This window comes from Tenrec ecaudatus, chromosome 13 (assembly GCF_050624435.1).
Source record: "Tenrec ecaudatus isolate mTenEca1 chromosome 13, mTenEca1.hap1, whole genome shotgun sequence".
NCBI classification, from domain to species: domain Eukaryota; kingdom Metazoa; phylum Chordata; class Mammalia; order Afrosoricida; family Tenrecidae; genus Tenrec; species Tenrec ecaudatus.
The window spans coordinates 4,145,185-4,169,683 of record NC_134542.1 but is presented as its reverse complement, the minus strand read 5'-3'; the positions used below and the strand labels follow the sequence as shown (position 1 = coordinate 4,169,683).

The 24,499-nt window shown below is 53.7% G+C and overlaps 1 protein-coding gene across 1 annotated transcript in view; it reads right to left on the bottom strand.

The window, feature by feature from the left end:
• Positions 1 to 24,499, bottom strand: part of DRC11 (dynein regulatory complex subunit 11) — a 166,435-nt gene that overhangs the window by 17,739 nt on the left and 124,197 nt on the right. The window contains exons 13-16 of the mRNA XM_075530131.1: positions 24,207 to 24,271; positions 21,133 to 21,215; positions 15,277 to 15,384; positions 13,870 to 14,069 (exon numbers count right to left, since the gene is read on the bottom strand). Coding sequence (XP_075386246.1) covers positions 13,870 to 14,069; positions 15,277 to 15,384; positions 21,133 to 21,215; positions 24,207 to 24,271 — 456 coding nt within the window. The remainder of the gene's footprint in view (positions 1 to 13,869; positions 14,070 to 15,276; positions 15,385 to 21,132; positions 21,216 to 24,206; positions 24,272 to 24,499) is intronic.

Genomic DNA, 24,499 nt, shown 5'->3' with positions numbered 1-24,499 from the left:
CCTGGTGGCTGGCAGCCCCCCTCCATAACCACGGTGCCAGCAGGGCTCCCGGATGAACCTCGTCCTTCAAAAAGTGTCTTGGTGTTTCCGTCCACAGCTGCCCCATCGGCAGACCGGGTAGCGGACAAGGAGATGGCCTTGGAAAGGCTCTTAAGCAGTAAGGGAAGAGATCAGGTGGCAAACAGAGGCATAGTCTTACTCTCCGTCCTCCTAAAATTCCTCAGGAAAAAACCCGATTTAGAAACTGTTCACAACAACCATGCTCTCTCGTCTTGGGTCACAGGGTCGTCACGAGCTTCCCGAGACAGCCAGTCACGGCTCTCCATGCCCACTTGGAGAGCAATGGCTTCTCCATCCATCGCTGCTCTCCGAGGGCCCGGCCTTAATGGGAACGACAGACGCGCGCGGGGCAAGACTGAGCGGGCTCCTTTGCTCCGCTCTCCACAAAGTCGGCCGCGTGGACGGCCGTGCGGTACAGGAGCCTTGCTGACCCGGGGTCACTTTGGGGCGACACCTGGCTTAAGAGGGGGCTTTGAAAGTGTGGCCCTGGTTCCACCCATTTCAAAGTCTGACATTGTTCTCTGAGCTCTTGGGCGCGTTTAGAGCCGGCGGGGGAATTCCGGCCTTCCTGTGCTTCTCCGTTTCTCTGTTTTTGGACACAGACCTGGGGAGAATCTCTTTCCCAGGATGTTAACCTGCTTCGGGTGGGGCAGCGGGGCCGTGGGGAGGAGCTCTTCTTGGGGGATGGCTTTTGGGGAAGGGCTGAAACGCAGGAATATTCATTGTCAACAACAGCACCAGCACACGGAGACGCCACCCACCACACCACTTCTGTGTGTCCTCCCCGCCCCCGCCCGAAGGAGCTCAAGTTACTCTGCACATGGGCAGTGCCAGCCTCAGGCCTCCTCTGACTGAGGAGGAAACTGAGGCCAGGAGAGGGGGTTCCAGACCTGGTCTGTCTACACAAGGTCCCTGTGACACACACCGTTTGCGCTGGACTGGTAACCTGAGTTAACCGAGGGCCATGGAGGCCAGGCCTGGCGATGGGGCAGCGGAACCCTCTGTGGGAGCAGGTCTCATCACGTGGGGGTGGGGGCCCTCGAGTAGGCATGGGCTTCAGGGCAAAGGGCTCTGCTTTGTCTTCAAACTCACGAACTCAGACTCCGGTTTTGTCTCGGCTTGAAAAAAATTAAAAAACCAAACAAAAACCTGTTTCCATGCTGGTTACATAATCTGGCGTCAACTTGCGGAGGGGTGGAGTCTAACCGGCCCATCAGGTCACAGCTTGATGACCTCATTTGGTGGTGCCACGGAGATACACCGCTTGCCGGAGGCCAGACCCCCATACACTCTCTGCTTGACAACCCCGTTGACAAGCCACGTGGAGCCACACTGATGCAGCCGGAGCCCTGGAGCTGGAGGAGCCACGTGGAGCCACGGCAGCGCTGAGATGCTTCCACTGCCACAAGACTTCCCACCCACTGGCCTGTGAGCTTCCTGCATTCGGCGTCAATGCATGTGCTGCGTGAGTCTGAAGTAGAATCTATAGACTGGTAACAGACATATGGGCTGATATCGGACGTATGGACTTGATCTGGGCTGGGCTGTTTTCTTAATGTACAATTGCTCTTTGATATCAAGTTCTTGCTCGCCCACACCTGAGTGTCTAGGATTTTGTTCCTCTAGTCACCCGGACTGACACAGCTTCTCTGACATCTAATCCACACATCATGCAATTGAATAGCCACTCCAGGGAGAGTGACAGGGATTGTGCGGGCACCACCGCAATTCCGTTTACCACACTTTCTTCTTCCTTGTACTCATTGTTATTGGCTCCCCATTCTGCCCCGCCCGCCCCTCCTACCCTGCCTCACCCTTAAGAAACGCCAAATCCAAATATGACGAAGGGAAAAGTGGCAGAGCCTAAGGTTGCGAGCCCCCAGTTGGTAGAAGGCTGTGGGGGGCAGTGGGGGCCCCAGACCCATCGGCAGAGCATCTGGCTAGCTACAGGCAAGGGTCTCAAACAGCTTTCCTCTCAGACAGAGACCACTGTACTCGTGCGCAGACTGCATCGAACTTGATACGTGGTCAAGTTGACCTCCCCCTTGACCTAACCTGAAATTCTAGGTGCAAGCATTTCTTGCTGGTTCCATGCCCAAAATTTCTTCCTTGGCCTTTTAAATACCGATGGCAGTCTTTCCTTTCTTACTCACTCTTTGTGTTTTTATCTCTGTATTAGTATTATTTTATCCTTACCACTTTATTTTGTTTCTGTTGTTTTTATTGCTCCTGTTGGGTTTTCCAGTTTGTGAAGCCCAGGAGTGGACACACAGGGAGGAAAAGGTTTATAGGGGCTGCAGGGTGGGGAGGGGGAGTTGGGAGAGTAAGGGGCTGGGGGAGCAGACAATATATGTGGGAGAGGGGAGGGAGTAATAGAACTGATGGTAATTACACAACTCATTTGAAAAGCAATCTAACCATGGGGGGAAAATAAGAAACTGTTCTAAAATTGATTGTTGTAATGACTGTACAACTCTTCTCGATACGACTGAACTATGGAATTGTGTGATATGTGGATTAAGTGCCAATCAAACCGTTACTACTACTAATAAAAGAAGAAACCACTAATCCAGGCATTCGCTCTCGAGAATTACCCGTTCTGGATTTCATACGCAGAAAACCATGCCCACCACGAACACAAACAGAAACCAGCAGCAATGGCCGGGCGAAACGGAGGAAAGCCTGCGTTGAAAAGAAAGCGGCCACGTAAAAACCTCGAACGCATTTAAAAAGGGTCCAAAGGGAGATCAGACCATCAGGTGTTAATCTTGACCTAATCTGGTCTGCATGGGTCCGCTTTCCAGGGCGCTCTGTCCGACAGCGACGGCACTCTCATTCCTGGTCCATCTTCAGAGGGGCTCACCGGAGCCTCGATCCACGTGGGGACACCGCAAGTGGATTCTGGTCCTTCACTCTCATCCACGGCCTTCTGCGAACCAGGTGCTCAGCATTTAAGCTCTAACGCGGGTTCCTCCTCTGGTCTCGGACCTTACTATTACCCATCCTTGGATCATGCAGGCTGGTGTGCTTCCTCTGTGTGGACTTAGCTGAAACCCCAGGCTGAAACCCCAGGCGCAATTCTTTCTGTTAGCTGGGCATCATCTGATTCAGTCAGTGCACACGGCTGGCTATGTGATCATGCTATGAGAGCACGTACCTGGAGCCATCCAGTAGGGCCGTGTCATACCACTCACTGTTCTTAGGCCAGGGCTGTGATGAAGTGCAATCTCATGTTCCAGTCATGTATTGAATGGCATGTATTTGTCCCTCAGATGTCCCACACGTGTATTGTGAACTGGGAGAAGGTTTACAGATCATCAATTTTATAGCCAATGGTTGTTATACATTGTTTCATCCCATTCAATGTAAACCTCTCAATGTAATCCCCTTCCCCTGTTCCCTGTGTTTCCTGTCTCTATTCAGCCTTCTCTCCTAAGCCAGCCCTCTGAGCTCTGTCTTTGGGTGAAGGCTACCCTCTGGACCCCAAATGGTCAGTTATCCTAAGGTAGGTTACCTCCCCAGTGGCATTGCTCCCCTTACAAACCAAACCACTGCCATCGAGTTGATCAGACTCATTGTGACCCTGTGGGACAGGGTAGAACTGCCGGCATGGGTTTCAGAGATTGAAACTCTTTATGGGACTAGAGAGCCTCGTCTTTCTCCCACAGAGTGACTGGTGGTTTCGAACTGCTGACCTTGTGTTTATGGGCCCAACTTGTAACCTCTATGCCACCAGGCCTGTACTATTCCTTCTGAAGGCCCTTCTGCTTTTGGGCTGTGAGTTGAGCCACAGGAGTGAGCTCCATTTCAGACTCCACAGGTGGCCAAGGGTCATCTCTGTCTGGCCAACACACCTGGTCTCCTTCATGATTTTCAATTTTGGCTCATATCTTTCTGCCACTCTATCCAGGGCCTCCTAATGTGATCCCTCCCTCTCAGAGCAGCTGGTAGTGGTGGCCGGGCACCATCTACTTCTTCAGGTCTCAGAGTCATGGGAACAGATACCAGCAGTCCATGAGATGACAGCACTCATGGTCTCTACGTGTCCCTGGTTTTCATGACTCTTTTCCCCCTGGTGCCCTCCCACCTCCTGCCCTCCCTCGGGGGGGGGGGTGCTCTCTCAGTGAAGGGACCACATGGTGACGGCTCAGCTCTGGGCAGAGCTGGGAGGCCGGGATCCCCGGTGCTCTCCATTGGCAGCCTCCTGGACAAGGACGACTTAAGGGAACAAGAAGGCTCAAGGGAACCTTGGTGAGTTTCCCAGTAGCTGATTTCTGGCCCAAAGAGGGGCCTGGGCCCCGTGATCACCCACATATGACATCTAGGGAGGGCCATCCAGGGGCCAGTCTGTGCAGGGGGCCCCCAGGCCTGGGAGGCCTTCTGGGGCCTCCAAGCGTGTTCACGGGCTCAGGACAGGAGCAATCCCAGGAGGCCCTCTACATTTCCTGGCACAGAGGAGCAAGCACATTTGATGGAACATGGTGTCGTGGGCTGCATGCTGGTCTCCAAACCACATGGTTAGCAGTTGGAAACCACCGGCCGCTCCTTGAGAGAAAGATGAGGCTTTCTGTATAGGGGACCACAGATGTGGCAGTGGTGACCCACCAGACCTGGAGTCCAGGACCATGTGCTTCTGGTCTTTGCAGGCCTTTCCACACTTGTTTGCGAAGCTGTGACCGTGCCACCCAGGTGTGGCTCTGCTCACGGAGCATGGCGAGTCTCCCTCTCCCGCCCGTCCCACAACAGAGTGGCACAGCCCCATCCTGAATGTTGTCTTGCGGATGGAACATGGATTTGGTTAGCATTGTGGCTGTATGCCTGACAGTTTGGGGAGCACCGTCCTCAACAGTGAAGCAGTGAGGTGACCCCAGGCTGCAGGTTGGGGAGTTCTCAAGGCTGGGGCCTCTCAGAAGCAGGCGGCCTCTGGGTGGGCAACAACAACGTTTGGGCTGGTAGCCTGGTGCTTTGCCCCCTCTGTCCTCTTGGGGCCTCCTCTTAGCCTCCTGTTGGTGCTGGTAGGTGCTGTGCAGTCACGTTGGCTCCTGTGTCACCTGATGATTCTAGCCACCAAAATCCATGAGGCTTTCAACCGGCCTGTTTCCAAGGAAGCCGACTGACTGGGAGTGGCTCTTTCCCAGTCTGTCTTACTCTGGAAGCTCTGCTGAAACCCATCCACGCCGGGTGGTCCTACTGGCGTCTGTTGTGCTAGGGTCCAGCTTCCAGCATCTTGGCCACTCGCCAGCCACTGCAGTTGGTGACAAGGACAGCCACGGGGACCTCCTGGTGATTGTCCGATTGCCCTCTCCAGTGGGAGGGGGCCCCTGCTCCGCCTTCTCCAGCACATGTGGACGCCAAGAAGCCCGGTGCCAATTTGTTAATGAAAAATGGAATTCTTTGCTCTTTTAATTTTCATTTAGCTATGAAGAGGCTTCCTTTAAATTGCCCATAGATGGTTTGAGGTCATGGGCAATTAAATGTAATTAATTCATAATTGAACTTTACGGGAGTTACAGCGGCGAGCTTACCGCAGCTGCCAGCAGAGGGCTCTTTGGCCCTATGAAACGTCGGAGTCAGTCTTTGAGTCCAGGAGAGAAGACCATGTCGGCCAACGCTGGGAAGCTCTGTGAACCGGCCAGGGGTCCGACGGGCTTGCTGGCTTTGGTTCCCTAGACACACTGCTAGACCCTCGGCCCACCCCCACCCCCAGAACCAGTCTCTCCTAGGCTAGAGAAGCAGCCCCTCAGTGGGTGCACGGTAATCAAGACTGGCTGCCAACCCGATGGTTGCAGGTTCAGGTCCGCCCAGAGGCGGCTCAGAAGACAGGCCTGGTAAACTACTTGTGCAAAGCCAGCCACTGAGACCCCCCCACACACCCCCTGCTCCCCGGGGGCACAGTTCCACTCTGACAGGCCCGGGGTCTCCATGAGACTCCGTCGGCCATCTGGATGCTGAGGCCCTGTCCCCGCCCGTGATCATGGATGGGGAGGGGCCGAGCTGGGGCAGGGTCTGAGTTCCCTGCAAGGTGGGGACACTTTACGGCCCTGAAGTCACTTGCTTAAGATCCTTGGTGCCTACAGCCTTGCTAGTCTGCTCCTCCGCTGGTTCACATGCTCTTTCTCATGCGCTGTCTTGGACGGAGTCACAGTGGCTCCGGGAGGGAGCTGACCACTCGCCTACGATGGTCACCAGGCAGGTCCCTGAGAGCAGAGTGGGTGGGGCCTGCTGGGCTGACCCTGTAGGGACAGCGAGGTCAACTGAGGTAGCAGAGTGGATCAGGAGAGGGAGGCCGGCCAAAGCTGACCGACCATGAGGGCTCCCTTGTTTGATTAGGTTCTCAGAGACCCCGAGGAAGGTAGGGAGGGAGAGATCTTGGGCCAGCCGACTCTGAGGACCCTCAGGTTTTTTTTAAAGGGGCTCCATGCACACCCCCTCTCAGCCTTCACAGCAGATGTGGGCCGGCCCTGCAGCTGCTCCCGCTTGCTCCCCGCCAGCTCAGTTTTTCGGGCTCACATCTAGCCTTTGCACCGTCCGTGTTATTGAATACCACCTGACGCAGGTGGGGCCAATGCTCTTAGCAAATAAATGCCTGTCCCTTTATCAATCTTCAAGCTCAAATTCAGAGTAGAAGCTCTGGGGCTATGGGCCCTGCCCTTGACTGCCAGGTACCTCTTCTGGGGGGTCCCTGCTGCCCAACCAACAGGCTGTTTGTTAGCTGTGAGCCCAGCGGAGCCAGGAGGGGTGCGGAATCCTGGGGCACCAGCACCCTCCATGCGGTCAGCCTGGCGGGAAGCACCTTCGCCCTTTGCTCCAGACTGAACAAAGGGGCTGCAGCATCGCAGGGGAGGACGAAGCAGAGAGGATCGAGGTCCCCAGGGGTCAGGTCAACAGCGTGGAAAGTCTCAACTTTCTCCTATAGAGCAGCTGGTGGATTCAAACTGCTGACCTGGCAGCTAGTAGCCTAGCCTGTAACCACTGTGCCACTGGGGCTCCTGGGTGAGAGGAGCATGTTTTCGAGATTTCCTCCACAATGAGACGGGCCCTGTTTTCTTCCCACCACTTTAGTAAAAGAAGGAGGTTTAGGCAATAGGCTAATGGGGGTGGGGGGAATTGGTGCAGGACCAGAGGCCGTATGTTCTGCTGTGCACAGGGTTGCTATGAGCTGGAGTGACTCAATAGCACCACTTAAAAATGACATTTCTTATAGGAAATGCCCCCCTCAGCCCCCCACCACCACCCAAATAGAAACACAGGAGCCCATGTGGTGTAGAGGTCATGATTCAGGCTGTAAACGGCAAGGTTGGCAGTTCAAAACCACCAGCCACTCTGCAGGAGAAAGACAAAGGCTCTCAGAAACTCGCGGGGGGTGGTTCTACCCTGTCCCATGGGGTTGCCACGAGTCTGAACCGACTCCGTGGCAGTGAGTCTCCTCCGTGGCCGCCTACCCCCCCCCATAGAAGCATTGTGCTGCTGACCACAGCAAGTGCAGGAATGGCCCTTAGCATCATCGGACAAAACAACCATAAAGCGAATGACGGGGGGAGTGCGGCGTGGAGACCCAAAACCCATCTGCAGGCCGCTGGACATCCCCTTGCAGAAGAGTATCAGGGAGGAGACGAGCCAGTCAGGGAGTGATGTAGCAACGATGAAACATACAACTTTCCTCTAGTTCCTGAATGCTTCTTCCTCCCCCACTATCATGACCCCAATTCTACCTTACAAAGCTGGCTAGATGAGGGGATGTACACTGGCACAGATAGGAACTGGAAACACAGGGAATCCAGGGCAGATGATCACTTCAGGACTAGTGGTGTGAGTTGCGGTACTGGGAGGGTGGATTGGAAAGGGGGAACCAATTACAAGGATCTACATGTGACCTCCTCTCTGGGGGATGTACAACAGAAAAGTGGGTGAAGGGAGATGTCAGGCAGGGCAAGATTTGACAAAATAATAATTTATAATTTATCAAGGGTTCATGAGGGAGGGGGGAGCAGGGAGGGAGGGGAAAATGAGGAGCTGTGGTTGGAATGCCTGGTGGGGGTGGAGTGCACTTAGGCCTGTGTTCCCACCAGTGAAATGGGACCATGACATGCCATCTCCCAGGGTTTAATGAGGAGTCAAGTGAATGTGTGCAAGGGAAGTTGAGGACAGAAGCTGATGCACATACAGGGGGTATCATGGGCTCCGTGCCAGTCCAGACTTGCTTGGTGCAGGGGGCCCTTCTGTCTGCCCGTGGTTGCTTATGAGGATTTGGGTACGCCCGACAGTATCACTCACTGCCGTCAAGTTCTTTCTGACTCAGAGCTGCTCCTGCAGGACAGGGTAGAATTGCCCCCAGGGGCTTCTGAGACTGTCACTCCTTACAGGTGTAGAAAAGCTCCAACTTCCTTCCCAGGGAGGAGCGGCTGGTGGTTTTGAACTGCCAACCTCACAGATTTCAGCCCAACAAGTCACTGCTATGCCACCAGGGCTCCTGACAGTACAGAAAGGCAACACAATTTGGCCCTGCAGGCACACAAGGTCCCGTGTCAAGGTTCCCTCTTCAGGGACACAGCACGGACTTTTTCTGCTCTTCTCTGAGGAGGGCAGTGCTCAGAGCTGGCAGGCAGCAGGCAGACTCTGTCTCCTCCCCCCCCCCACCCCGGGTGATGCTAGCCTGCCCTCAAGCTCTGAGGGAGCTCCGCTGGCGCAGTGGGTACGAGTTGGGCTGCCAATCTCAAGGTCAGCAGTTTGAAATCACCAGCAGCTCTGCAGGAGAAAGACCAGGTTTTCTACCCCTGCAAAGAGTTACGGTCTCAGAAACACACAGGGGTGGTTCTGCCATGCACTCTTGGGTCTCTGTGAGTCAGAACAGACTCTAGGGCTGCGACTGACTGACTGATGGATGCAGGCTCGGTGGGAAGAAGAGATGGAGAGTTAGAAAAACTGAGCAGGAGCCCCAGCAGCTGTCACGCCGGAGGAGCTCAGGAAACACCACAGGTTTCTCCAAGACTACGCCCCCGGGGACTGACCTGGGACCGACCTTCAATAACTCACCCTAACAGAATGGGGAAAAGCCGCCCGCACATTCAGTCAGGGGAGCAGCTGCCAGCGTGCTTCAGAATCTGCACCATGTATCATCATCCGCAATATCTGCTATACGATGTAGTTACTCATCGGACACATGCACGGTCAAGGGATAAACAGTTCCAAAGAAGCAGACCCCAAGATGACCCAGTGGCCAGAGCCGGCAGGACAGGTCTAAAGGAGCGCCAAGCAGCCCGGCCTGAATAAGGAAAGGAAGAGACGCTTACGGCGACAGGGCGGTGCAGCAGAGCAAGGAGCATTCTGGAGCTGGAAACACACAAAGCCCACGAGGTGGGATGAAGAGCACATGGAAGACGGTGGGAGATGGACGTGCCAATGAGCTTGAATCCAGCCCGATGGAGATGACCCAAGGTGAAAACTGGGAATATCAGGATCCACGGAGAAAAAGTTGAGGTTGTTAAGGATTTTGTCTTTTTAAAAATTTTGTCATTGAGTGACCCACGATGAATGCTCATGGAAGCAGCAGCCAAGAGATCAAAAGACGCGCTGCACTCAGCAAATCTGCTGCACTGACCTCTTGGGAGTAACTGAAAGGCAAGGGTGTTACTTTGAGGACTCAGGTGCGGCTGACCTGAGCCGTGGCGTTTTCCATCACCTCCTGCGCGCGTGAAAGCTGGGGACTGAATCAAGATGACGAAGGAGGATGGATGGCTCTGAACGGTGGTGCTGGAGAAGAAGATTGTGAGTACCACGGACAGCCAACAGGACAATCCAATCTGTTTAGTAAGGAGGACGGCCAGAGTGCTCTTGAGAGCCAAGGGTGGCAAGGCTTCAACTTACACACTTTGGACATGTTGGTCCTATCATGTTTGGTAAAATGGAGGGGCAGCCAAATAAAAGGAAGGCCCTTCATGAGCTGGATTCACACAGCGGCTGTAGCAATGGGCTTGGACATTGGAACAATCATGAGCATGATGCAGGACCAGGCAGCGTTTTCCTCTGTGGTGCATGGGTTGCTATGGGCCAGGGCCGACCAGATGGCACAACTACAGCCCCTAACATGCAGGCCAGGAGAAGCAGAAGAACCAAGACAAGCTGGCCTAGCAATGCGGGACACACATGGGGTGCAGCAGCCAGGGCTTCCATTTAAAGTAAGGGAGTAAACCCGCAGATTAAACGCACGCTATTATCAGAGTCACACTGTCTTGGAAGAACAGTCCTTAGAAAATAGCTGGGCTACTGGCTTGACATGTTGCCAGGAGAGACCAGGCCCTGGCGAAGGTTAATCCATCGACGAGATGGATTTACACAGTGGCTGCAACAATAGGCTGACATGTTAGGAGGATTGTTGAGGACGGAGTAGGGCTGGGCAGTGTTGTGCTTTATTGTGCACAGGGTCACTGTGGGTCGGAACACCATGGCTGAGGCAGAGGGTCAGTGGGCAGGGTCAGTGGCTAAAGCACTGTGCTCCATCGTGAGGCTGCTGCAGGGCCCGGCGGGGTCCTGTTGGTTGTCTGTCCCTGGGCTGAGTCCAAGTCCACAAACAAGAGCAGTCTCAGATTGAGAGAGAAAGGAAGACGGGCGACGTGCTGTCCACAAGGCCTGGACTGGAGCGACACACACAGGGATGTTGGAAAGGAAAGGGGTCCAAGTCCCCCCATAGAGGGTGTGCATAAGGAAGGCGGAGGGGCTGTGCTCAGGTCTAACAACAGCAACCACAAACAACAACAGGAAGACGGGGCAATCTCCACGTGGCTGTGTCTTAGGACAGCGCTTCACTGAATCCCAGAGACTGAGCAGGGATTCAAACTTCCGCCTTCCCAGGAGACAGCAGTGAAGGGAGAAACCTGGAAATCCACCATCGCAGCTAGAGGCCAGGCTACCACCTTCCTCCTGGAATTGGCAAGACCGCGTGTGCGCATGAATAAAAAGCTGGGGGAGGAGTGGAAAAGGTGGGCTTCGGACTGGGAGGGAAACATTTGCTGAACACATGTCTGGCAGGGAACTTGTATTCAGAACACATCTACAGGGCTCTCGGAGACCACAGCCCCAACAGCCCAATGGAACGGGGCAAACGGCCGGAGAAGACGTGGCCCCCGAGCCCCACCCATAGGGAAACAGAGGCTTCAGAGCAGCATGCATTCTTCCAGACTCCACGAAGATGCACTTTGGGATGCGATTGTTAGGCTCTGCATCAATTCTGCTTGGTACCAAGCCTTGTGGCGGGAGAAAAACAACATGTGAGGCAGAATCCCAGGTCAGCCGCTCAATCTTGCAGGCCTGGGACCTGATGACCGTGCTCAGCTCGGTGTCTTCCTCTGAAAAGGTGGCTGAGGGTGATACACACTTCACAGGGCTGTTATGACTCAGAGTGACCCTCGGGGTGACAGCATTACCTGCTGCCTGGTCCTGTGCTGGTCTCACGGTCACGGCTGTGTCTGAGCCCCTCGCTGCAGCCACGGCGTCAACCTGACTCTGGAGGGACTCCCTCTTACTCGCTGACCCCGTGTTTTACGAAGCACGATGCCCTTCTCCAGGGACTGCTCCCTGGATGACAGGTCCAAAGTATATGTGATGACGGATATGGGACGGAGCAACACAGACCTGGTGAGAGGCATGCTAGTCAGCTGTTTCCCACCCATCTTCCTCCTTGCCCACACCCCAGCATGTAATGTTTCCCCCTGCCTGTTCCTCCAGGACAAGGGAGGGAGCAAGGAGATGGGGCAGTCCTGGCTCCCACGTGGGTTTGAGATAGTCCGCTATGGGGCTGTGAGGCCCCATGCGTCCCTCGTGGTATGAACAGCGCCGGGGGACTGACATTGTGCTCAAAAAAGTTACTCTCATGAAGGTCGATTATTTCATGACACTGATGCCATCAAGGAAGAAAGGGGGGACAGGGGGTCTTCACACCAAAGGGGAAGATTTGAGGATTAAGACTCGACTGGGGAATGGGGTGGGGGCTGGGGAGGGGGAGAGGGGCAGGGCTGTAAGGGGGGAAGGTGGGTGGGAAAAGAAAAAAACGGAAGAAGACGAAAAAGAAGATGCGGAATTAAAGAAATAGCACACAGGGAATTTGGCAGGTGGGGGTTTGGCACCGGGACCTGTCCCGATGGGCTGGGCTGTGCAAATGTGTGGCCTGTGTCTTCCTTCATGTGTGTCCTCCAGAAACACAAGGGGAAACAGTAACGGCGAATGAAATGAAAACGAGGGAGAGGAGGGTGGCCATCTTACCCTCCACCCCCCAACCAAACCTCTCTTACCCATCAGCCCTGAACACTGGTCTGAGGGTTATAAATGTGGGCCAACAACACTGAGACGGACCTACATTCCTTTGTGGCACGCCAGCTAGCTGCAAGCACACAACCAATCGAGAAGAGAAACATGGATTAAACACCATTTCGACAGTGACCGACCAGTACTATTTAATATCCACAAGCAAAGCTGACGTGGTTCCGTGGTAGAACCATTGCAGGGGACCTGGGTTCGACGCAGGGGACCTGGGTTCAAGGCCTTGATGGTGCACCTCGTGTGCAGCCAGCCACTACCTCTCTCACTGTTTCCAGGATGCAGATTCAGCTGGACTAGGAAGAAGGGCCTGGCGATGGACTTGCGCAAACTTGCCCAGGAAAACCCTCTGGATGGCAGGTGTCCAGCCCGAGGTAGATCATGGGACTCTTTTGGGCCAGGGTAGGGTTTAGTGACTCAGACCTGAAGTCCGACAGCCAGCAATGACGACAACAACCCCGGTCATGCAGCCAAATGCAAGTCAGATTTTGTAAGGCTTCATGTGAAAGGATAGCAACGCCCTGCACCACGGGAGCAGGAGAAAGATGAGGTGGTCTGCTCTGCTCTGCTCCCATGAAGACGCGCAGTCTCGAAAGTTATTAGAAACTACTTGACTTTTGTCCTGTGAAATCATCACAAGTCAGAACTGACTCGATCATAGTGCACTTGGTCCTACGTAAATATTCTCTGTGCTTTGGCCAGCTTTTTGTTTATCTGTTCCTGTATGTGTGTGTGTATAGTCTATCTATCTATCTATCTATCTATCTATCTATCTATCTATCTATCTATCTATCTATCTATCTATCTATCTATTTATCTATCCATCCATCCAGCCATTATTCATCCACCCACACATCCATCCACCCCCCTATTCAGCCATCCACCCACCCACTTACCCAGCTAGCTAGCTATGTGAACTGGGCCGGAGAACCATTGTTTGTCAAGTGGATGGTGCACCCTGGCACCAGTGCTTGTAAGCTGTTCACTTTGGTTGAGGAACGGGCAGGGTGAGGGTGGCCATGAGAGTATCCAGAGCCACACAGCTGGCTGGTGGCTCTGATTTGGGCATGTGCACCCCATCGCCCCCCCCCTCCCAACGGGCAGTCAGCCCAGCTCCCAGCCAGCTCCCTCCGCCCAGACGGATGAAGAGCTGATGCAGAGGACGGAGCTCTGCTCAGTGGCCATGCATGCGGGAGCACCTGGAAGTGCCGGGGCAGACGCAGCAGAGAGGGCCGACACCAGCAGTCCTGGTCTCATCGCCACTGAGCCTGGGGAGCATTTCAGAGGGGCTGCCCCGGCAGGCGGGGCTGGGAGGGTTCTGATACAATGGAAAAGCCGTTCCTAACGTTGGGTGCCCAGCCAGACACAAGCACTACTTGATTTGACGGGAGCTCTGAGGGGATCGCTGGCCTGGAGAAATGATCTCAAGATGGGGGACCCCAGGATCGGAGGGGACACCTCTGGGGAGGAGCAGCTGGGGAGCCGCGGATGCCTGGGTACCTTGAAGACCACGTGCAGCATCATCTGCAGGCCGTTGCGGCCGGGGTACTTGCCCGCGATGTTGGCCGCGGACAGGTTGAAGAGGTTGGCTCCAGTCTCCGTGCAGATGGCATGGACCAGCATTTTCTTCCCGACCCCAGAGGGCCCGGCCAGCAGCAGGGACTTCACCAGGGGCGCTTTCTCGTGCACCGTGGGGGAACCTGGAAGGCCAGGGCATGGGGGCACTCAGGCCAGCGGGAGATCCCAGTCCCTCTGGGGGGAGGCTCCCCCCGGCCATCACCCCAGGGCGACACCCATGTCTGAGAGGAGCACCAGGGGCCGGCCGCACTTCCCACCAGCCTGGGGGACTCGGTGTGAGGTTCAGCCCCCTCGTCTGCCCCTCTCTGACCACCCAGTGCTGAGTGGGTGCTGTGAAAGCTGCAGTTCATGCCAACCGCAGAGGGAGCCACTGCAAAAAGCAGCAGTCACTTCCAAGCCACCCCCCACCCACCCCGTGTAGAGGAGCTCTATTTACAGTACACTGCAGTCTCTCAGGGAGCCCTGGTGGTGGGGTGCATTGTGAGTGGGGCTGCTAACCACAAGGTCATCAGTTCAAAACCACCAGCTGCTCTGAGGGCGAACACTGAGACTTGTGGTGCCCGTGAAGATCTATGGTTGTGAAAACCCACAGGTGCAATTCTACTCTCTTATAGGGTGGCTGTGAGTCAGAATCTACCTCATAGCTGTGGGTTCGGGGTTCCCCCAACCCCCTTTTTTTGAGTAGTCTCGCAAGTGTGCTTGAGAGAGTTCCAGTCTCAGAAACCCAGCCCCAGGGGAAGTGCTGCCCGGTCACACGGTTGCCACGTTGATGGCAGTGGGTTGGGGTGCTTGAGTGGCTGCCCAGTGTGCCAGGGAGAAAGACGGGGCTCTCTAGTCCCGTGCAGAGTGACAATCGATTGTGGTCATGATTGTACCATTCTTCTTGAAATGACTGGATGAATGAACCGTGGGATGTGTGAATTCAGTGCCAATAAAACCATTAAAAACAAAGAAAGAGCACAGAAAAGCAAAGAGGGATTGAAAAAAAAGTTACAATCTTGGAAACCTGCAGGGGCTGCTGGCTGTACGCTGCCCTTTCGGGACGGTGAGGGAGAGCAGGTCTGATGACAGTGGCCTTGAGACGTCTCGTCTGCTTTGTGTCTGAGGGTCTCTCAGGTGCGCAACAATGCACCCCAAAGAGTGCGAACTTTTGTGAGAATGACCAAGGGGACTCCTAGTCGGGAGGACGCACCCGTCGTCTTTGCTCAGCACAAGGCCATCCCGGACCTCCTGTAGGACCATGGCGAGGCCCGCCTGTACCCCACACTTGCCGGTGCCCGGGGCTCGGCTGTGGGAGGCGGCAGGCAGTGCGCAGCTCAGGCTGGTTACCTAAGGGGAGGATCCCGTACAGCGTGATGAGCTGCCTGACGTCCAGCAGGGAGGGCATGGGCTCGATGGCCACCTGGCGAAGCGAGGTCCCCAGGTAGCTGTACTCACCTGGGGAGGAAAGAGACAGGGCAGAGAGATGAGGGGCTGGCGGCAGGTGCCACAGAAGTGGATGCAGGCCACACATGTCCCCCCTCCCCGGGGGGGCCGCCCACCACCAGTGAGTGGATGCCAACTCGTTAGCGACCCTGGGTGGGGTTTCTGAGACATAAATCTCTACAGGAGCAGAGCGCCGCGGTTTCCTCCGGAGGAGCAGCTGGTGGGTTTGGACAGCTGCCCTTTCTGAGCATGCCCCCATCTCACCCGAAGCCTGGTGCACGAGTCCCGGCAAGCAGAAGTGCGTGATGGGGAGTGGGACTCCCTGGGTGGGGCAGATGGGGGGCTCTCGGCTCTAAAGGAAAGTTAGGAGGTAGCGCGGAGGAAAAGCCTGGTCATCTGAATCAGCCTGAAATCCTTGTGGGGGACTGCTGCCCTCTGACATACACAGAGGTCGCTGTGCATCTCAATCAGCTACATGGTAACTGGTTTAAGGGGAGTGTTTGTGACCCCCCATGCCCAAACCCCAAACAAAACACCAACACCTGTCTTTTCTCAGATCAGCCAAGAACCACGTCCATGGCCACGAGGGCCATTCTGACTCTGAGGGCCCTGTGGGACAGAGCCGAATTGCTCCCCAGGGTTTCTGAGGCTGTTAGTCCTGACAGTTGCAGACGCCCGCTTTTCTCCCGTGGAGCAGCTGGCGGGTCCGAGCCTCAAACCTCTCTCTGAGCAGCCCCAGCGCTCAACCTGACACACCACCGTGACCCCTGACTCACTTTCCATGGAGACGAGCTTGGAAAACAAAACAATGAAACACCAAGCCCAGCCGCTTGGGAGCGCTTAACTGGGGTAACCTAGGCACGATGTTACGGAGGCGAACTCAACGCCCAATGAGTAATGCATCGTGAACACTCACCTTGAGGTACTGGGATGTGGGAAATGGGGTGGAGTTCTAACATGGGGGGTCTATAAAGAGGAATGGTTCACACACACACACACACAGTGGCATTTGCTTTGTGTGTCTTGTCAGAGGTTGAGTTTGAAAGGGGGTTGCCAACCTGGAGCTGAACTATTCGGGGGCCCGCCTGGAACTGGTGCCTGAACGGAAAATGCAGCCATTTGAGAGGAAGGGTACGGAGTCCAGTTAGCATAAACAGGAACATCTCCCTCTGACAGTTAATACTCATTTCCATTTCCATCACTTCTAAGTGATCGCCGAAGGACGGACACAGAGATAAATCTCCGAGGGTTTAATGAGAAGGTATCAAAGGGCTTAATTGTAACCAGCCATAAATTTGAATGGTTATTTTCTCACTAATTTAGATAAGGTCACTGGGAAAATTAGTGTGGCCATGGCCATCCGTCACGGGGAGGGCGCGCAGAGCCTCTGCGTGGTCCCAGGAGCCTCGGATGGCGCCTACCCAATGCTGTCGTGGAGAAAGCGGGGACAGTGTCCCTCCCCTTTCTTGCGCTCTCTTCCTGGACAATGACATCCCGACCTTGCCCAGGCCCCCATCTTACAGACGCAGGACAGAGGTGCACGCCCGTGCAGGCTGCGCACACGGGTACCGCACATCTCGGGGCGCTTTGATGCATTTGCAAATGCTCGCAAGACCCCGAGCAAGAGCCCATCAGGTGGCCGCTGGCCTGGTGCGCAGGGCCGCCCCTCCGTGTGATGGAGAAAGAGCCCCTGGGAAGGACAAGGGGTGCTGGTCGGGAGATGAGTAATGACAGAAGCTTCCAGGATGGCTCTGGGCACCCTCGCCTTCTGACTGAGCGGGTTATAAACAGAGCTGAGGGAAACCAGGGACAGCCACTCCATCTGGTGCTTATTGTTAGGAAACAAGGCTTTAGAGGTGACGGGGAAGGGACGCGCCTTCTTCTGCTTAAGGAGAGCCTTAGTCACACCCAGGTTGATCCTATTTTCTTGATCCCGGAGTCGTCAGATGCCAGCAAGTCGGTTCTCGCTCATAGAGGCCCGATGGCCATCAGAGTGAATCATCGCCGGTCCTGTGCCGCCCTCCCCACTGTCCTGACGTATGAGCACATCGCTGCAGCCGCTGGGTCCATCCACCTGGCTGAGGGTCTTCCTCTTTGTTCATGGGTCTTCTCCTTTACCCAGCACAATGTCCTTCTGCAGGGACTGGTCCCTCCTGATGACATGTCCCAAGTGTGTGAGAGGCAGTCCTCTAAGGAGCACTCTGGCCGCGCTTCATGCAGGACGGATGGGTTTGTCCTTTGGGCAGCCCATGGTACCGTCGATATGCTTCCCTAGCACCATGGTCCAAATGCAGCACTTCTTCTGCGGTCTTCCTTATTCACCGTCCAACTTCCAAAGGCACAGGAGGCGATGGAAAACTCCATGGCTGAGTCAGGCGCACCGTAGACCTCAAAGCGACCTCCTTGCTTTTCAACACCTGAAAGAGGTCTCGTGCAGCAGATTGACCCAACGCAATGCATCGTGTGAGCTCCTGAATGCTCTTTCCATAGACACTGACCGCGGAGCCCAGTAAAATGAAATGCTTGACAACGTCTGTCTTTTCTGCAACACGAGACCCTTCTCTGTTTAGGATGTCGCAGCTCATGGGTCCAGGGATGAGAACGTTTGTTTTCTTTATGCTAAGCTGTTTCCGTCTTTATCAGTGAGTGCTTCAAGTTCTCATCACTCTCCCAAGGAAGGCTGTCTCATCTGCATAGTGCAGGTGATTAAGCAGCCTTCCTCCACTCACGGAGCCCCTTGAGCCCAGCTTCTTCACATGGCCCAGACTCTCAGGTCATGTGCTCAGCTTGGCTTGTGCACTTGAGGAAGTGTGGTGACACCATGTAGCTCCTTTTTCCTTAGTCTGTTATGCTCCTGCTTCTTGGTCTCTGCACGGGGACACCATGAAAAGCTCACAAGGAAGACACTCGTTCTGCACAATGGTATCCTTCATTTACGTAATGCGTTGGTTTACTCAACAAGACAGAGCTGAATAAACACCGCGCTAATCTCCATTTTCAGCCAATATGCTATCCGGCATCAGCAATGAGATCCCTCCCTCCATGTCTTTTTCTGAATCTGGCTCCCATTTCTGGCACGTCCCTGACAGTGTACGGGTACAACTGTTTTTGAATGATCTTAAGCAAAAATTGTACTTGCCAGGGCTGTTAATGATTATTGTTCACCAATGTCTGCATCCCATTGGGTCACATTTATTTGGAATGGGCACACATATCAAGCTCTTCCAGAGGGTTGGCCAGGTATCTCTCTTCCAGATTTTTGTTGGGGACCAGTGAGCGCTTGCAGCCATTTGTGGAAACATCTCCATCAGAATTCCACCAGTTTCAGAAGCCCCGGTTACTGCCAAAGCCTTTGGAGCAGCGTGGACACAACAGATTCTGGATCATGTGCTGCCTTCTGAAATGGCTGAACATTGACCAGTTATCTTTGGTACCGCGACTCTGTTTATTCCTTACATCTTCTTTTGCGGCTTCCTGCATGGTTCAATATGTTGCCCATCGAATCCTTCAATATAACAACTCGAGGCTTGAGTTGTTTTCTTCAGTACTTTCGGGTTGAGCTAGGCTGAGCATATTCTTCCCTTTTGGTTTTACAAGCCCAGGTACTTTCACATTAATTCTAACGCATTTTTTCAAAATTTGCTTTAGAGGTTTTCTATCATCTTTTTGAACGACCCTTTGGGGTTTTCTGTTCAAGTTTTATCCCCGTCATTTCTTCCCTTTGTTTTTGCTGCTTCACAGTCAGGAAGAGTTCCAGTCTCTTCTGACACCCACGTGGGTCTTTCCTTTCCTGTCTTTTAGATAACCTTTTGCTTTCTTTGTGTCTGGCGCTCTCGATGTCACCCCACAGCGCATCAGGTCTTCAGTCATTACTGTCCCGTTCACCAGCTTTGCTCTTAAAATGCTCCCTAAATTGAGGAGGAATATACTTATCACTGTAGTTTGGGTCTCCTTAGACTTGTCTTAATTTTCTTCAGCTTCAACGTGAACTTGCACAGGAGGGACTGAGGGTCTGTTCCAGCTGGACCTGGCTCTTGTTTTGGCTGATATTGAGCTTCTCCATCACATCTTCCCACAGATGATGTCCACTTGACTCCTGTGTATTCCATCTGGTGGGGCTCACGTGTACAGTCGCCACAGAAAAAGAGACTTCCAAGGGAGAGGTGGTTGGGCTTTCAGATTCTATCATGAGCTCCTCACCTCTGTTCCGATCACCACGGCCATCACTTTCCAGCTATGGATCCTTTGCTTCCATCCTCACGTTCCAATTGCTGATGGGTATCAATGCAACTTGAGGGCCCATTTGATCAGTTTCAGGCTCCAGAAGTTCAGGAAACTTGAATTCCTTCACCTGTGGCATTGGTATTTGGTGCTTACATTGGAATGATGGTCGTATTCAATTGCTCTTGTAGATAAAGCTCTTTCTTATGCACATGAGTGTCTAAGAATTTGTTTCTCTAGTCACCCTGACACATCTTCCTTATTCAAAGCGAACACCTACACCTTATCCCGGGGGAGGGGCTAGAGTACAAATGTTTTCCACTGCCAGGGGTGAGTGGAGCCATTTATTTTCCCGCAGAGGAGGCAGGAGGCCAAATATGCTTAGGAATCTTTGGGCTGGATGCTCCACTGAACCCTGTCCTCCAAGGCTGGTCCTGCTGGTCTTTGAAATATCGATGGCCCAGCTTCCAGCATCTCAGCAATGGCAAGCCACCACAGTACAGCACACGGACAGATGGTGACTCTAGAGCCTAAGATTTTACTGAAAGACAGTTTCTTACGTGGAACTGGTGGGTGATGGGTGCAGGAGAGTGAAGGACAGCATGCCTGGGCCACCTCCCGAGTCACAAGAAAACATGGGGCAGTGCTTGAGCATGTGCAGATGCCTCCCTCCCCATGGGGGCCGTTGTGTGCTGCTGCGGGCTTGCTCCATGGGGCTTCCCAGACTGTGCCAGCATCAGGTCTCCAGGCCTTTCTTCCAAGGCCCCTCTCGGTGGGCTACCTTTCTGTTCATAGCTGAGAGCTTTTAAGAGCCTGTGCCACCCAGGCACCTCGTACACTTGTTGGGGATGGAGGCAGTGTAGGGAGGAGGAGGAAAAGCAGGAGGGAAGGGAGTTGGGGCAATGGGAACGAGAGGCAGGGAACCTGGGGCATGAGGAAGAAAGAAGCAGGGGCTGGAAAGACCCTTGGAAGACAGGAGCCCAGGGTGTGGTTAACGGTAAGGCTCCAAGACCTCCCGGAGGCAACAGCTCTTAGTTCTCTACTCTGCACACGCACAAAGCAGAGGATGCAGACTATGGTTGCTTACATATTAAAAAGCAACTTTCTCTACAAGAACACAACCACAAACATGGAACCCACTGCCACCAGTCGAGACTGACTCACAGCGCCTGTACAGGACCGAGCAGAGCCGCCCCTGGGTTTCTGAGACCAGCACGTCCTACGGGAGCAGATCGTCTCATCTTTCTCCCACGGAGCAGCTGTCGGGTTCGAACAGCTGATCTGCCAATGAACCCCCAATGCTTAACCCACAGTAGCACCAGCGCTCCTTTAGGAAACTTCCTAGCACCCACAGGCCAGGCATGGGCCCAACTCAAGATGGGAAATTACGATGTCCTGTCCTGTTTTAAGTAGTCGCATGGACCGTTGGCAACAGGGACCAGGACAGACTGACTGGGTGTTATTTTCTGAGGGAGCCACCTGCGGGACCTCACAGGGCGGGGACTGCCGGGCAGCACTGGGGGTCCCTGTGCACATTACCGATGTAGTCCGAGAGGTTGACTTTCAGCGCCTGGATCAGCAGCCCTTCCTCAACCAGCTCCTTGTACAGTGACTCGATGCTCCTGGGGGGGGGGGGGTGGAGAACAGAGGGGCCGTCATGAGTGCCTGCCTCCGGACCTGGGTCCCATTCAGCGCATGGAGAGCTTAACCCAGCTCTATCCACAAGCACACCTGTCTGGGAGGAAGTACGGCCCGAAGGCTCCTTCGAAGCAAGGATGGTGAGACTTTGCCTCATGTAGTTTGGACATGTGATCCAGAGAGACCAGGCCCTGGAGAAGGACGTCATGCGGGGAAAAGCGGAGGGGCATTGAGAAAGAGGAGGGTCCTTGACGAGATGGATGGACACAGTGGTTGTCACAATGGGCTCAGTCGTAAGGACAATTGGGAGGTGGCACTTCCTTCTCTGTCCTGCACGGGGTCGGAATTGGTTGTGTGGGCGGCACCTAACAACATCAACGAGTCCACAGCCCGGTAGGACGTGTGCAGGCCCACGGTGCCATGTGAGGATGGCTTCGGTCTCTTGGAAATGAGAGGCCAGTCCGTCCTGGTGTCTCTGTGAGGCCTCCTGTGCATAAGGCCTACATCCTTGGACGCCAGGGCTGGCCGTGACTCCTGCCCTGGTCCTCTCGGCCGTCTTCATGATGGCTCAAGGATGACTTAGAAATGGCCCAGTCGCAGGGAAACGGCCGGGTGTTCGGCTATAGCAAGTGGGACTAGATCTCCATTCCTTCGGGGGAGGTCTGCTTCAGTCCAGCCTGGCAGCACTCAGGGCTTTAAAAGACACACCCAAGGATCTACATACAGAAATGTGGGTGGGGGACGGACAACAGAAATGTGGGTGAAGGGAGATGTCGGACAGTGTAAGATATGACAAAATAATAATTTATAAATTATCAAGGGCTCATGGGGGTAAGAAGGGGGGAAATGAGGAGCTGATGCCGGGGGCTTAAGTGGAGAGCAAATGTTTTCAGAATGATGAGGGCAATGAATGTACAAATGTGCTTCACATAATTGATGTATGTATGGATTGTGATAAGAATTGCATGAACCCCCAATAAAATGATTTTTTTTAAAAAGACACACAGGTGTTTGGGTGAGTTTTATTTTCCTTCTTTCTTTCTTGTTTAATTAAAAATGTTTTTTAAATGAAAAAGGTTTACTGACATATGAGTCACATACCGTACAAGCCAGTGGTTTAAACAGATTAAAAAGAGTTGTGCATTCACTCTTGTACCCTTTGTTCTCAGCTGCCCATCTCCCGTCAACCTCTCCTGCCACAAACTTACCAAAAAACCCAACCCAATGCACTCCCATCAAGTCAGTTCCAACGCATAGCAACCCCATAAGACAGCATAGAACTTGCACCTGTGAGTTTCCAAAACTGTAACACTGTAACGGGAGTAGAAAATCTCACCTTTCTCCTTGGAGCAGCGGGTGGTTTTGAACTGTTGACCTTGTGGCTTAGCAGCCCAATGTGTAGTCACTAAGCCACCAGCCCTCTTCACCATAACCCTAAGGAACTATTAATCTAGTTTCTGTCTAGATGGGTTGCTGAACCTGGATTTCATAGAGAGAACATCATACCAAAAGAACCCAGTGAAGACAACAGAACACCGAAAAACCTCAATTTCAGTGAAAGCAAAAGGTAAGAAAATCTAGAACAAATTAAAAAGGGAAAATGAATGATAAAACATTAAATTTTAACCAAACTGCATTCGCAGAGCAGTCTGTCTGAGGGAGGACTAGTTCCATCCCTGGGCAATGGACGGAGGGGGTGCATGGAAGCTTAATCCATGGGGGGACCCTGCAAGTGGATTTTGGGGCTTTCATCGTCATCCATACCCTTCTGCAAACCAGATGCTCAGAATTTAACCTCTTATACAATTCCCTCCTCTGGTCTTGGACTTGATTATTTACAATCCTTGGATCACACAGGCTGATGTGCTTCTTCTGTGTGAAACGGGCTGCTTGTCTGAAGAACTACCAACACTGGCCCCACCTCATTGTATCTACTGATCCTGAATAGAGTCTGAAAGGCTCGCCTCTTGTATTTCTCTCACATGTAGGGTTTTGGCACTTGCATCATCTCCTTTCTGAGACCCAAGTGGAGGGAGGGAGTGACCCGCCAAGGGGCCAGCAATACCCATGGGAGGAAAGACATTGGCCACAGTGATTTCTGACCTTCTAACTACATTCCTGGGACGCATTGCGAAATGCGGGTAAAAATAGGCTTTCCAACATTTAGGCCGTGTCTGGGCCAATTCTCAGGAGCCTGGGGGCCATAGTGATTACATGTTGGGTTGCTAACTGCAAGGTCAGAAGTTTGAAAGCACCAGCCACTCCAGGGGAGAAAGATGAGGCTTTTCACTCCTCTGAAGAGTTAAAATCTCAGAAACCCACAGGGACAGGCCCTATAGGGTGCTTATGAGTCAGAATGGACTAGATATCAGTGAGTTTTTATTTCGGGGGGTGGGGTGGGGTGGGTGCATTTCTGGTAAACAAAACCAAACCAAATCCAAAATGGACCAAAAATGAGCACGAGCCTAGACTCCTTAGGGTTGGATGTCAAACAAGGAAGCAGAAAGAAGTGAAAATCTCCCTCCAAGAGAGTCCACCTCAGCCTGCTCATCACCAGGGCCTCCTCAGGCAGGGCCCAGCAGCAAGGTCAGGGGGCCTGCTCTGCCCTCCGGGAGCTCAGAGTCTGGGTGTCCACAGACGTCTGCTCCAGATGATGTTTCCTAGCATTGTAAGAAACCCTGCAGATGAAAAAAACTTAAATAATAATAATTTTTTTAAAAGTCAGGGGTCGCGACACTGAGCTCAGAAGCGTGAAGGGGCCAGGTGTGTTGGTTCTGGGCTGACCCCCTGGGCCGAGCTCACTGAGCCATTGGAAATGGTGTGGAGTGGGGTGGTCCCGAGGGGTCTGCTCCATGACCGCCGCGCGTCCTACATCCCTCCCCGTGTCCACTCCAAGGGCAGGGTCACCTCTCAGGGTTCCTTCAGCTCTTCCCGCTCCCCCCACTCTGCGCCCTCCTGGTGGGGGCGCCCCTTACCGGTTAGCTGTCAGGTCTTTTTCTTTTTTCCCCCTTTTCCCTTTTTTGCCTTTCTTCCCTTTCTTCTGAAAGAAAGCAAGGACACGCAACAGTTTCATTAGAACAAGGTGCCACCTGGACTTTGCCGACTGGCTACGAAAACTGTGCTCTGGAGTACAGTGGGGGGTGGGGGGGAGGTGAGGAGCCCAAACCCACTGCCTTCCAGTGGATCCCATAGCTGTGGGGGGAGGCGACATCATCCCCCATGATGAGATTGGATATGACGTAATGAACTCCATGATGAGACCCGCTAT